Genomic DNA, 15,096 nt, shown 5'->3' with positions numbered 1-15,096 from the left:
ATTTTATATCTTTTTAACCAGTATTTTGAATGAAAAAATGAATAAATCATTCCTTTTCCATGAACTCATACAATGTTTTTAGTTGGTATAGGTCTTTGAAGTCATGTAGTCCAAACTCCTCCTTTCACATATTAGGAAATTGAGATGCATAGTTATTAATTAATTTGTCCAATGTCATATACTTTGACAGATTTGGGACATGGGGACATGTCTTTTTATTCTTATGTTACTTCCACTTACTCATGCTACTCATGCCTCATTAGAGGTCAATTCCTTAGAAAAATGCAAACCAGATTCTCACTAGCATCTTCATCCAAGAAATAAGAAAAATATGAACAACTAGGCAACAAATGGGGCTAGGGAAAAGTGAAGAATTTGGGAATAAAAATGGGAAAATCAAACATCAGAAAAAAACTTCTGTCTTCAGAATGATATACAATATATTAGGGATTTGAGACCCAAAGATCTGATTGTCAATTATAATCAAGCCCGAATCTATTTTAAGAATTACTTGGAATACTGTCTAGTATTAAAATTCAAAGAGAGCTGAGATGTTAGTTGTCATTCTATAATTGCAGTTCCAATAGCAAGCACTTCTAAATTAACCACCTAATTTCCTCTGAAGCTATTATCTATGTTTAGAAAAGCTTTATTCAGGTGGACAGCCCAACTAATGTAAAGATATGCATGTTTTGCCACACATTTCATGTATGTTACCTAGTGGGGTACAAAAGACAGTTTTTGTTCTGCTATCCCTCTGGATTTACCTATCAATCCAGCCAAGAAAGGCATTTGACTATGAATATTATTACCTTATAAGGAAAGAAGAGAAAAAGCTGAAATTATCAGGTATTTTAAGGGAGTTAAAAATTCAAATTTACACCTTGGTTGCATAAATCCTGTTTAGAGTTTTTGTTGGGAGTCATATCAGTTTTCAAAAATGAAAATAGTTATTCAAAACTTCACAAGTAAATAATATTCTGTATATGTCATCATATTTTATTTGAGGTGTTTGCCCAGCTATGTGTTAAGGCCACATTGGCCTTCTATATTAACCTGTTTATTTAAAGCAGAAATGTAGCCTCTCCAGTATGTCTTCACCTTCTGGTGAAGCTGGCCTGACAAGATTTTGAGTGGGATCATGAAATTACTGAAGTTTTATTTTATACTTGGCATAGAAGCAAATTCCAGTTCTGAAGGATGCTATTAAACCCATCTGGTCAACTTATCGTTATTCTAATACATATTAGAATGGAAAGTTATGGAGCAGAATAATTAGTCTCCAAAAGATCAGTTAATACATGTTAATTTTCTGTAATTTATGTATTCTTTAGTAATAACTCTACATGTGATTAATTTAACCTTAGCTATTTCAGGTGGTGCCTATTTGTGCTGAGAATAACAAAAAATTATATTAGAACATAAACAAAAAACACCAAATGGACTTATTCATTATATTTTAAAATGTATTTGCAAAACAATAGAAATGTCAATGGACAATAACTTATATAGAATTTTTAGTACCTTAGTGAAAGTATTATACTACTTGACAAACAAAAACTGTATGTAAAATTAAGTAAAATGTGTACAAATCCCTAATAAATGCAGAAATATGAATTGCTTGTCATCAGTGTTAAATATTTTAATTTTTATAGCAAATTATGTGTATACTGCTAATATAAGTAGGATGGGACCTTTTGCATTAAAATGATGCCTGCATCAGACATTGTCTACATACACAATAATTCATACACACATCTTGGAAATATTTTTTTTTAGAGATGGAGTCTTGCTCTGTTACCCAGTCTAGAGTGCAGTGGCATAACCTCCACTCATTGCAGCCTGTGCCTTCCGGGTTCAAGCAATTCTCCTGCCTCAGCCTCCTGAGTAGCTGGGATTACAGGTGCTCACCACCATACCTGACTAACTTTTGCATTTTTAGTAGAGACAGGGTTTCACCATGTTGGCTAGGCTAGTTTTGAACTTCTGACCTCAAGTGATCTGCATGTCTCTGCCTCCCAAAATGCTGGGATTATAGGCATGAGCCACTGAGCATGGCCGGAAATAATTTTTTTTTTAGCTGAAGTAAGTAATTTTGTGCAGCAGTTAATATGAACCTAAAATACTTGACTAGATATTCATAGTCAATATAAACAAGGCAATCACTGAGAAATTCAAACTAAAACTTTTATTGAATAACCAAACAAATTGCAATAAACATATCTTTTGGTTTTAAAAACTCAACTCACAGTACATTTAAGTTTCTGCTTCTTTTGCTAGGGTAGACAGACCTACTCTAGCAGTTTTATAAGGCAACAATGAATATATAAATGTGTTCAAAATATATTCAGAAGGTTAGCAATACATCTATGCATAGAATGTATCCTCTCCTATGGTCTGATTGAGGAAAGCAGAAAGGTCAGCTGCCCAAAGATACATCTATCATTTGTTTGCTATGGACTCTTTGAGGACTGATTAGGCAGGAGATAGAAGTGGAAAACATATATATTCATTATCATAGATTATATATTATCAATTTGGCAGTTAGTTGTTAGATTAGCTTGCCTACCAGGTTGGAATGTCCAAGAAGGACAGGACACTGAGTCAGTATGTTCTGATTGTAGGGAAGGCCCAATAGGAAAGGATGAGTACATAGCGCTCTTCCAGGGAAAGCAGACCTACATGAACAACTTAATGGAACATCTTGGGTAACTGGATGATAGTTTAGAGGACATCGAGTTGAAAGAACATTGACAGCATGTATATATTACCTCCATTCTAATAATGTCTTTGTCCCAAAATATGTCTGTTTCAACAAATACATTTTTTTTTTTTTGAGACGGAGTTTCGCTCTTGTTACCCAGGCTGGAGTGCAATGGCGTGATCTCAGCTCACTGCAACCTCCGCCTCCCGGGTTCAGGCAATTCTCCTGCCTCAGCCTCCTGAGTAGCTGGAATTACAGGCACGCGCCACCATGCCCAGCTAATTTTTTTAATTTTTATTATTTTTATTTTTTTATTATTTTTATTTTTAATTTTTTTATTTTTTTAATTTTTTATTGCATTTTAGGTTTTGGGGTACATGAGCAGAGCATGCAAGACAGTTGCGTGGGTATACACATGGCAGTGTGTTTTGCTTCCTTTCTGCCCTTCACCCACATTTGGCATTTCTCCCCAGGTTTTTGTATTTTTAGTAGAGGCAGGGTTTCACTATGTTGACGAGGATGGTCTCGATCTCTTGACCTCGTGATCCACCTGCCTCGGCCTCCCAAAGTGCTGGGATTACAGGCTTGAGCCACCACGCCCGGCCAACAAATACATATTTAACCATTAAAATATAGATATATGCTTTTCTATTTCCACATTATTTGACACATTGTTCTGATGATTAAGAAGTCATTGTATATTTACCTGGTGAGTATCTCTGATATCTTTCTGATTAGCCATGAGATCTCCCTGAGTGGCCATGAGATCTGGGTGACCATGAAATTTCTCTGGGTGGCAATGAGATCTCTCTGAGTGACTATGAGATCTCTGAGTGGCTATGAGATCTCTCTGAGTGGCTACAAGATCTTTCTGAGTGACCATGAGATCTCTCTGAGAGACCATGGGATCTCTCTGAGTGGCTATGGGATCTCTCTGAGTGACCATGAGATTTCTCTGATTGGCCATCAGATCTTTCTGAGTGGCTATATCTCTTTGAGTGACCATGAGATCTCTCTGATTGGCCATGAGATCTCTCTGAGTGGCTATGAGATCTGTCTGTTTGACCATGAGATCTCTTAGATTGGCCATGAGATCTCTTTAGTTGCCCATGAGATCTCTCTGAGTGGCTATGAGATCTGTCTGTTTGACCATGAGATCTCTTAGATTGGCCATGAGATCTCTTTAGGTGCCCATGAGATCTCTCTGAATGGCTATGAGATCTCTTTAGTTGCCCATGAGATCTCTCTGAGTGGCTATGAGATCTCTCTGATTGGTCACAAGATTTCTCTGAGTGGCTATGATATCTCTTTGAGTGACCATTAGATCTCTCTGATTGGCCATGAGATCTCTCTGAGTGGCCATGAGATCTCTGTGAGTGACCATAAGATCTCTCAGAGTGGCTATTAGCTCTCTTTGAGTGACCACGAGATCTCTCTGAGTGACCATGAGATCGCTCTGATTGGCCATGAGATCTCTCTGAGTGACCATGAGATCTCTCTAATTGGCCATGAGATCTCTCTGAGTGGCTATGAGATCTGTCTGTGTGACCACGAGATCTCTTAGATTTGCCATGAGATCTCTTTAGTTGCCCATGAGATCTCTCTGAGTGACCATGAGATCGCTCTGATTGGCCATGAGATCTCTCTGAATGACCACGAGATCTCTTAGATTGGCCATGAGATCTCTCAGATTGGCTATGAGATCTCTTTAGTTGCCCTTGAGATTTCTCTGACCGACAATGAGATCTCTTTAAGTGGTTTCGGGATTGCTCAGAATGATGATTTTCTTCTTGTTGGCCCTGAGATCCTTCTGATTTGTCCAGATTTCCTTCTGATTGATGCTGGTTCCCCTCTGATTGGTCTTGATTCTTCTCTGCATGGGCCTTATAATTGTCATTGCACTTCTCCTGAAAAGAACCCCAATTATGCAAAACAAATTAAATATACACTCCATGATTTGATTTAGTCATAATAATATATTCTCAAGACCATTTTTATGGGCAACTGTTCCTTTTAGAATTCCACTATGCCTACTTTTATTTATCAACCAATTTTTAGAATTAGCTTACAGAATAGCTCCATTGTATCATGTCACTGGCACAAAAATGCTATGCAACTAAAACTTTAATAAAATAAAAAATAAGGAAAATTAGTTATTTTATGAGTTTGACTGTACTCTAAGGTCATGTTCTACCTACCAATTTCTGGATGTATGTTTTACTAAAGAAATAACAGATTCTGTGACTTTTTAGTTGAGGAAAGATAGACTATTTTGTAGTATAAGTCCTTAAGATCAAAAGGAAAGTGTTCGAAATCATATTGTTTACTCTTTGCCTACTCAATGATCATTAAAAAGAAACTATCTTTTCATTATAAATTAATACTTAATTCTAGAGAGAAAGATGAAGTAAGTGAGGGGAAAGGAAGCTGTAAAGGAAGCAGAAGGTTGGCTTAATACTATTCAAGTAAATTAGCCTGTAATAATACAGCCTTTCTACTTTTTTTTTCCAATTTTTTCTTTTTTGAGACAGAGTCTCACTCTGTCACCAGGCGCGACCTCTGCTCACTGCAACCTCTGCCTCCCAGGTTCAAGCAATTCTCCTGCCTCAGCCTCCCGAGTAGCTGTGGCTACAGGCGCATGCCACCATGCCCAGCTAATTTTTGTATTTTAGTAGAGATAGGGTTTCACCATGTTGGCCAGGATGGTCTCGATCTCTTGACCTCATGATCTGCCCGCCTCGGCCTCCCAAAATGCTGGGATTACAGGCGTGAGCCATCGCACCCAGCTTTTTGTTCCCCAATTTTTAAGCCAACAAGGCAGTGGAATGAATCAGCCAAATGGAAATAATGAAACCTTTGATGAAACTCCGATGCTGCATAAATGTAAGTTGATAGAGTCATATGGATCATGCTGAGAAATCAAGCTTTGTACTAGTAAATGTTGCCTGACAAACACAACATGCCCTAGATTTGGCATTATGACTTTCTAGTTTAACACTACCAGAAGTTGGAAGCAACTGCTAAACAGCAGAGGAGGTACCAGCACAAAACTATTATGGATAGAAAACTTCATTTAAAATAAAAAATGTGAAAAAATAGTTGTTTTGCTAAAACATAAAGCTATAGGTTTCCAGCTTTTGTAGTGAAAAACCTAAATAAGGAGATTGGGTGAAATGCACATGTATCTTTTGTCTTTTCTAAGTGACGTGTTGGGAACACGGTGGGTCAGTAGGAAAGATAGAATTGAGTTCCATCTTCTAAAGACCCATATGTATCCAAGTACCTTTCCAAAGGAACTTGCAGTCCCTTTTATGAATGTTTATATAAGAAATGTTTTCATCAACTTGTGTACTATATATTTCCTACCTTTAAAAAACAAAATGCACATTAGTTTTCTTTCCTTATAAACAAGTGAAACCTTCTATCAAAAGGTTGTGTTGAATACATACGTTGAATAAATACAGCTGTTTCACTGATAATAAGACTAAATCTTGCTAAGTACTAAATAACTTATTATAATTATAAAGTATTATTGAAAACTATTTATTCAGTTTATTGGTAAGATAATTAGCTTAAATTTTAATACTTTTCTTCATTGCAGGGTATTTTTTCTTTCTAGTGAGTTCGGCTATGATAGTCTCAAAAGTTTCAAAAATATAAATAATAGAAGGGTGCTTTCCCAGCCTGGGCAACATAGTGAGACCTCCTGTTGCCCAGAAAAGAAAAAAAAATTTAGCAGGGCATGGTGGCACTACAGAAAATAAAAAATTAGGAGGGCATGGTGGCATGTGCCTGCAGTCCAAGCTACTTGGGAGGCTGAAGTGGGAGGATTGCTTGACCCCAAGAGGTAGAAGGGAAAGTGAGCCATGATCACACCACTGCATTCCAGCTTAGGCAACAGAATGAGACCCTGTCTCAACAACAAAACCAAACAAAAGGACAAGAATACTTGCAATTTGAAAATACTGTTTAATATTTATTCTCAGTTTATTTATGCATCTTAGACTGTCTCAGAAGGAACCTCATGTTCTTCTTTCCAAACTTTATCAAAAAACTCCTCATCCTACAAGGCATAGATCATATGCCATCTCTTCCATCAAAATTTCTCAAGTACCCAAATCAGAATGAATTACTACATTGCCATAGTATATAACTTGTGCAATATCATGCACATACTGCATCCTGTCTGGCATTACATTTCTTTCTTATCTTTCTCTTCCACCATCATACAGACTATTTGAAGCTGGCCGTTCTGGTATTATAGTGCATGCATAGCCTAGGCAATGAATCATCATTTGCACAATTTAAAATAATCCTTTAAATATTTGAAAATGCAACATATTTTTCTCCAAAATTAATAAATGAACAAGCAAATAAATAAACATTTGCATTTACATAATTTGGCAAAAATGATTTAAGCTCCCAGAACCACCATTTTTGCCAAATGACCACATAACACCTTAAGAAGAATCGGTTCATAAGCCAGGCTGAACCATTACCATCAATGTTAGCTTATGAATCTAGATCTGAGCACCTCTCAAATTCCTGTCTAGTGACTGGCTCACCTATATGTGTTTAGAGGAAATGGATTTGTAATAGTCTGTGCTACCTGTTGCTTCCAAGAGTATATTTTGTATCTGATATAATCTGACTTCTGGCTTTTGCAGTTCATTCACAAAGATAGTGAAACTGTTTATGTATTATAACTTAAGCTCAAAGCCTCTATATGAGGACAAATAAAAATGATTACATAGGATGAATGACAATAACCAATAACCTCTGCTGGCAGACTGTGACTAGACTACTCTGTGCAGGGCAGAGCATCTATGAAAAAAGGCAGCAGCATGACAGGAACTTATAAATAAAGCTGACCTTCCTAGGACAGGACACCTGGGAAAAGAGGCAGTTATAGTTCTGCTGCAGCAGACTTAATAGTACCTGCCCAGAAGCTCTGCATGAAACAATGGAGCTCCCAGCACAGCACCTGAGCACCTATAAGGGACAGACTGTCTCCTCAAGCAGCTCCCAGACCCCGATATACCCAAAGAGACACCTCATAAAGGAGAGCTCAGGCCGTCATCTGACAGGTACCCTTCTGGGATGAAGATAACAGAAAACGAAACCGGCAGCAACCCATACTGTTCTGCAGCCCCCACAGGTGATCCCCAGGCAAGCAGGGTCTGGAGAGGACCCCCAGTAGTCCTGCAGCAGAGGGGCCTATTAGAAGGAAAACTAAGAAACAGAAAGAAATAACTTAATCATCAACAAGCAGAGACCCCATCCAAAAGTCACCAACTACAAAGACCACAGGTAGATAAAGCCATTAAGATGGGAAGAAACCAGCACAAAAAGGATGAAAACACCAAAAACCAGAATGCCTCTCCTCCTCCAAAGGATCACAACTCCTTATCAACTAGGGATCAAAGATGGATGGAGAATGAAACTGATGAATTGACAGAAACAGGCTTCAGAAGGTGGGTAATAACAAACTTCTCTGAGCTAAAAGAACATGTGCTAACCCAATGCAAAGAAACTTAGAACCTAGAAAAAAGGCTAAAATAAACAGCTTAGAGAAAAATATAAACGAATTGATGGAGCTGAAAAACACAGCATGAGAACTTCGTGAAGCATACACAAGTTTCAATAGCTGAATTGACCAAGCAGAAGAAAGGATGTCAGAGATTGAACATCAACTCAATGAAATAAAATGGGAAGGCAAGAATAGAGAAAAAAAAGAGTGAAAAGAAATGAACAGGGCCAGGCGTGGTGGCTCACACCTGTAATCCCAGCACTTTGCGAGGCCGAGGCGGGTAGATCACGAGGTCAAGAGATCGAGACCATCCTGGTCAACATGGTGAAACCCTGTCTCTACTAAAAATACAAAAAATCAGCTGGGCAGGGTGGCACATGCCTGTAATCCCAGCTACTCAGGAGGCTGAGGCAGGAGAATTGCCTGAACCCAGGAGGCAGAGGTTGCGGTGAGCCAAGATCGCGCCATTGCACTCCAGCCTGGGTAACAAGAGCGAAACTCCAACTCAAAAAAAAAAATCAATAAATCCAGGAGCTGGTTTTTCGAAAAGATCAACAAAATAGACAGACTGCTAGCCAGATTAATAAAAGTGAAAAGGGAGAAGAATCAAATAGATGCAATAAAAAATGATAAAGGGGATATCACCACTGATTCCACAGAAATACAAACTACCATCAGAGATTACTGCAAACAACTCTATGCACATAAACTAGTAAACCTGGAAGAAATGGATAAATTCCTGGATGCTTGCACCCTCCCAAGCCTAAACCAGGAAGAAGTTGAAACCTTGAATAGACCAATAACAAGGGCTGAAGTTGAGGCAGCAATTAAGAGCCTACCACACACAAAAAAGCCCAGGTCCAGATGGGTTCACAGCTGAATTCTACCAGACACACAAAGAGGAGCTGGAACCATTCCTTCTGAAACTATTCTAAATAATCCAAAAAGAGGGAATCCTTCCCAAATCATTTTATGAGACCAACATCATCCTGATACCAAAACCCTGCAGAGACTCAACAAGAAAAGAAAACTTCAGGCCAATATCCATGATGAACATAGATGCCAAAATCTTCAATAAAATACTGGCAAACCGATTGCAACAGCACATCAAAAAGCTTCTTCATCACTATCAAGTAGGCTTCATTCCAGGGATGCAAGGCTGGTTCAAAATACCCAAGTCTATAACTGTAATCTACCACATAAACAGAACCAAAGACAAAAACCACATGATTATCTCAATAGATGCAGAGACAGCCTTTGACAAAATTCAACAGTCCTTTATGCTAAAAACTCTCAATAAAGTAGGTATCAAAGGAACATATCTCAAAACAATAAAAGCTATTTGCCACAAACCTACAGCCAATATCATACTGAATGGGCAAAAACTGGAAGCATTCCCTTTGAAATCTGGCACTAGACAAGGATGCCCTCTCTCACCGCCTATTCAATATATTATCAGAAGTTCTAGCCAGAGCAATTAGGCAAGAAAAAAAAAAGGGTATTCAATTAGGAAAAGAGGAAGTGAAATTTTCTCTATTTGCAGACATGATTGCATATTTAAAAGACCCTATCATCTCAGCCCCAAATCTCTTTAAACTGATAAGTAACTTCAGCAGTCTCAGTATACAAAATCAATAAGCAGAAACCACAAGCATTTCTATACACCAATAACAGACTAACAGAGAGCCAAATCATGAGCAAACTCCCATTCACAATTGCTACAAAGAGAATAAAATACTTAGGAATACAACTAACAAAGGATGTAAAGGACCTCTTCAAGGAGAACTGCAAACCACTGCTCAAGGAAATAAGAGAGGACACAAACAGATGGAGAAACATTCCATGCTCATGGTTGGGAAGAATCAATATCATGAAAATGGCCAAACTGTCCAAAGTAATTTATAGATTCAACGCTATCTCCATGAAGCTACCAATGACCTTCTTCACAGAATTGGAAAAAAACCACCTTAAACTTCATATGGAACCAAAAGAGAGTCCGCCTAGCCAAGACAATCCTAAGCAAGAAGAACAAAGCCAGAGGCATCATGCTACCTGATTTCAAACTATACTACAAGGCTACAGTAATCAAAACAGCATAGTACTGGTACCAAAACAGAGATATAGACCAATGGAACACAACAGAGGCCCTGGAGGCAATGCCACACATCTACAACTATCTGATCTTTGACAAATCTGACAAAAACAAGCAATAGGGAAAGGATTCCCTGTTTAATAAATGGTATTGGGAAAACTGGCTAGCCAAGTGCAGAAAGCAGAAACTGGACCCCTTCCTGACACCTTACACTAGAATTAACTCCAGATAGATTAAAGACTTAAACATAAGACATAACAGCATAAAAACCCTAGAAGAAAACCTAGGCAACACCATTCAGGACATAGGCATAGGCAAGGACTTCATGACTAAAACACCAAAAGCATTGGCAACAAAAGCCAAAATAGACAAATGGGACCTAATTAAACTCCAGAGCTTCTGTACAGCAAAAGAAACAATCATTAGAGTGAACCGGCAACCAACAGAATGGAAAAAAATTTTTGCAATCTACCCATCTGTCAAAGGGCTAATATCTGGAATCTACAAAGAACTGTAACAGATTTACAAGAAAAAAACACATAACCCCATCCAAAAGTGGTGAAGGATATGAACAGACACTTTTCAAAAGAAGACATATATGAGGCCAACAAACATGAAAAAACACTCATAATCACTAATTATTAGAGAAATAAAAATCAAAACCACATTGAGATACCACCTCACACCAGTTAGAATGGTGATTGTTAAAAAATCTGGAGACAACAGATGCTGGAGAGGATGTGGAGAAATAGGAACACTTTTACACTGTTGGTGGGAGTGTAAACTAGTTCAACCATTATGGAAGACAGTGTGGTGCTTCTTCAAGGTCCTAGAAATAGAAATTCCATATGACCCAGCAATCCCCTTACTGGGTCTATACCCAAAGGATTATAAATCATTCTATTTAAAAAAAAACACATGCACATGTGTGTTCACAGCAGCACTGCTTACAATAGCAAAGACCTGGAACCAACCCAAATGCCCAGCGACAATATACTGGACAATGAGAAGGTGGCACATATACATCACAGAATAGTACGCAGCCATAAAAAATGAAGAGTTTGTGTCCTTTGTAGGGACATGGATGAATCTAGAAAGCATAATTCTCGGCAAACTGACACAAGAACAGAAAATCAAACACCGCATGTTCTCACTAACAGGCGGGTGTTGAACAATGAGAACACATGGACCCAGGAAGGGGAGCATCACACACTGGGGTCTATTGAGGGGTGGCCAAGGTAGGGACAGTGAGGGGTGGGGAGGTCAGGGAGGAATAACATGGGAGAAATGCCAGATGTAGGTGACGGGGGGATGGAGGCAGCAAACCACATTGCCATGTGTGTACCTATGCAACAATCCTGCATGATCTGCACATGTACCCCAGAACCTAAAGTACAATAATAATAAAAAAAATTAAAAAATAGTTGCAGGGGAAAAATCAACTACCAAACATTGAATTTAAATTATGTTCAAGGTACCTTGGAGGAATACCAAGAAACAATCCTTGCTTTCAATAGAATTTAAAGTAAATCATTAATATTAAAAATATATTAAATATAGGACTTTTTATATTGGTAAATTCTTGTTTTTTGTTTACCTGCTCAAATAAAGGCTTCCTATTTAAAGGGTGTTGTCCAGACTTCAATCCAGAAGGTTCTTGAGATGGTTTTTTATCATGATTTCCTTCCTCAAAGTTGCTTCTGAATCTTGAGTAGCCTTTGAACAATAAGCATTTTCTGTATTTTCAAGTAGTAAATTCAATGCATCTTTCAGAAGTATTATCTCTGATCTCATTTTTTTTTAAAAGCTATGCACTGGGTTTTGCAAAACTTTTGATTTTTCATTACTTTGATATAATCTGGTAATCTCACTGAATTCTAGAAGTCTTTGCCATACTATTTCAATTTGCACACCTTAATAGGATAGTCTCAGTACATATATCTCAATTTTGGTTTTATATGCCACCAAAGTTGGGACATACTATCTGAAATTAATTGAAAGAATACTCCAATAGAAAAAGGAGAGATAGAGAGAAAGTGTCTGCTTTGTTTGGGCATAAAGGCAGTTTAAGAAACCATCAAATAATATAGATCTCCAAAAGGCTCACGAAGAAGATCAATTTTGCAATGACTGTTTAGGCACATAAGAATGGGCCATGTTACCCTTCTTGGCTGCTCTGCCCTTATTATAAGTACCATCGCTTCTCTTTTCAGAACATGATGAGCCACTGAAGATTTACACAAGAACTTAAATGAAGCTGCATAGGCAACCATCAGGGGCTTAGAGTAATCACAATGTCAAAATGGTTTCAATCTATTGACTAGACTATGAAGACCTTTAATTGTTCAAAAGACTCCTTGTATTATGGCAATCTGTAGCACATTCATTTAAAAAAATACATACTGCACTTACCAATGAGGTTAGGAATACAGAGAACATCTGTCATGTTCTACCCTACTCTTGTTGTCCTACAACATTTGTATTTTCAAAATGTGGATGCCATAGTGTTCAGATTATTGACTATGCTCTTAACCCTCCTGTATTGCCTCCTAAAAGTAGAACTGGACCAACCAACCGAGGTTTGTAAACAAGTACAAAATATCTCTCAGCTCGTATGGCTAATTTTCTTATCCCATTCTCCATTAGGGAAGTAACTTATATACATTAAAATAAATTTTTATTCATATGACATGGCATAAATTCTTACCAACCCTGTATGGGTCCATGCCTAGAAAAAATAAAACAAGCAACATAATGTAACTTTAGAACAATGTGAATTCTTGATTTTGCTTACCTAGTTATTCACAAATATTTCAGACTCTTTTTACCATGTGTGACCATTTTTAACATATTTACCTCTCTGATGGCGATGTCCATGACCATTTGATTGTTGTCTTGAAGGCAAATCCTTTTTACTATGAATCTGTCTTGTATTCCTTTTTTCTATTTCAGCATTTATCTTTTCTAACTTTTTATAGAGTATAATGTCATCTGTATTAGAAAATACATAAAAAAGGAATAAAATGGCAAAAAACAAATTACAACGTCTCACATGAATAATCTATATCCTATCTCATCATATTTCAGAATACCAAAAAACTGATAACCCTAAAAGAAGATAACATAATAATAATGAATTTGTTAAATTATAATAAAGGTCAAACAATACAGACATCTTAGGGTTTGCTGGAACAAGAAAGAAAAATTCCTGTTGGATTTATGGTAACTTCATTTATGCAAAAGCAAAATACTTCCACATTGCAATAGCTGGGTGGGAGGTGGCGAAGATCATCTAAATAAATGATTTTACTAAATGTTATTTCAGTGTCATAGAAATACAGAGCAATAGAGTCATTATAGCACAGCTCACAGCTAAGTAAATGCAAATCAGCAATTAAATGTAAAGCGATAGACCATTAAATGTCTATCTGATTAAGTGTGATAGACAATTAGTTACATGCATTTTATCAAAAACTAACGAAGAAAAAGGAAGTGACAAAAGTAAGAAAGTGGTGATGGAAGTAGGAGACACCACAGAAGTGAGGAACCTAGATTATTGTATTAGGAGGAAGCAATCCGACTTTACTTTGTAGTCAGGCACGTACTTATGTACTCAGGCAGAGAGCACTTACATGGCATAATTTAAAGAATGGGGGACAGATACAACTTGAGGCAAGAAAAAAAAAAGGGTATTCAATTAGGAAAAGAGGAAGTGAAATTTTCTCTATTTGCAGACATGATTGCATATTTAAAAGACCCTATCATCTCAGCCCCAAATCTCTTTAAACTGATAAGTAACTTCAGCAGTCTCAGTATACAAAATCAATAAGCAGAAACCACAAGCATTTCTATACACCAATAACAGACTAACAGAGAGCCAAATCATGAGCAAACTCCCATTCACAATTGCTACAAAGAGAATAAAATACTTAGGAATACAACTAACAAAGGATGTAAAGGACCTCTTCAAGGAGAACTGCAAACCACTGCTCAAGGAAATAAGAGAGGACACAAACAGATGGAGAAACATTCCATGCTCATGGTTGGGAAGAATCAATATCATGAAAATGGCCAAACTGTCCAAAGTAATTTATAGATTCAACGCTATCTCCATGAAGCTACCAATGACCTTCTTCACAGAATTGGAAAAAAACCACCTTAAACTTCATATGGAACCAAAAGAGAGTCCGCCTAGCCAAGACAATCCTAAGCAAGAAGAACAAAGCCAGAGGCATCATGCTACCTGATTTCAAACTATACTACAAGGCTACAGTAATCAAAACAGCATAGTACTGGTACCAAAACAGAGATATAGACCAATGGAACACAACAGAGGCCCTGGAGGCAATGCCACACATCTACAACTATCTGATCTTTGACAAATCTGACAAAAACAAGCAATAGGGAAAGGATTCCCTGTTTAATAAATGGTATTGGGAAAACTGGCTAGCCAAGTGCAGAAAGCAGAAACTGGACCCCTTCCTGACACCTTACACTAGAATTAACTCCAGATAGATTAAAGACTTAAACATAAGACATAACAGCATAAAAACCCTAGAAGAAAACCTAGGCAACACCATTCAGGACATAGGCATAGGCAAGGACTTCATGACTAAAACACCAAAAGCATTGGCAACAAAAGCCAAAATAGACAAATGGGACCTAATTAAACTCCAGAGCTTCTGTACAGCAAAAGAAACAATCATTAGAGTGAACCGGCAACCAACAGAATGGAAAAAAATTTTTGCAATCTACCCATCTGTCAAAGGG

At 37.5% G+C, this 15,096-nt stretch overlaps 1 protein-coding gene across 1 annotated transcript; it reads right to left on the bottom strand.

The window, feature by feature from the left end:
- Nucleotides 1-2,173: 2,173 nt before the first annotated feature.
- LUZP4 (leucine zipper protein 4) lies at nt 2,174-13,965 on the bottom strand. The gene is made up of 4 exons (XM_078363038.1): nt 13,959-13,965; nt 13,183-13,317; nt 11,924-12,042; nt 2,174-4,611 (listed from the first exon to the last, which is right to left on the bottom strand). Exons 1-4 carry the CDS (start codon nt 13,963-13,965, stop codon nt 3,523-3,525), a joined length of 1,350 nt encoding a protein of 449 aa, XP_078219164.1. The 3' UTR covers nt 2,174-3,522.
- Between the last annotated feature and the right edge of the window lie 1,131 nt (nt 13,966-15,096).

Source organism: Callithrix jacchus, chromosome X, assembly GCF_049354715.1.
Source record: "Callithrix jacchus isolate 240 chromosome X, calJac240_pri, whole genome shotgun sequence".
NCBI lineage: Eukaryota > Metazoa > Chordata > Mammalia > Primates > Cebidae > Callithrix > Callithrix jacchus.
This window is presented reverse-complemented; position numbering and strand designations above follow the sequence as displayed.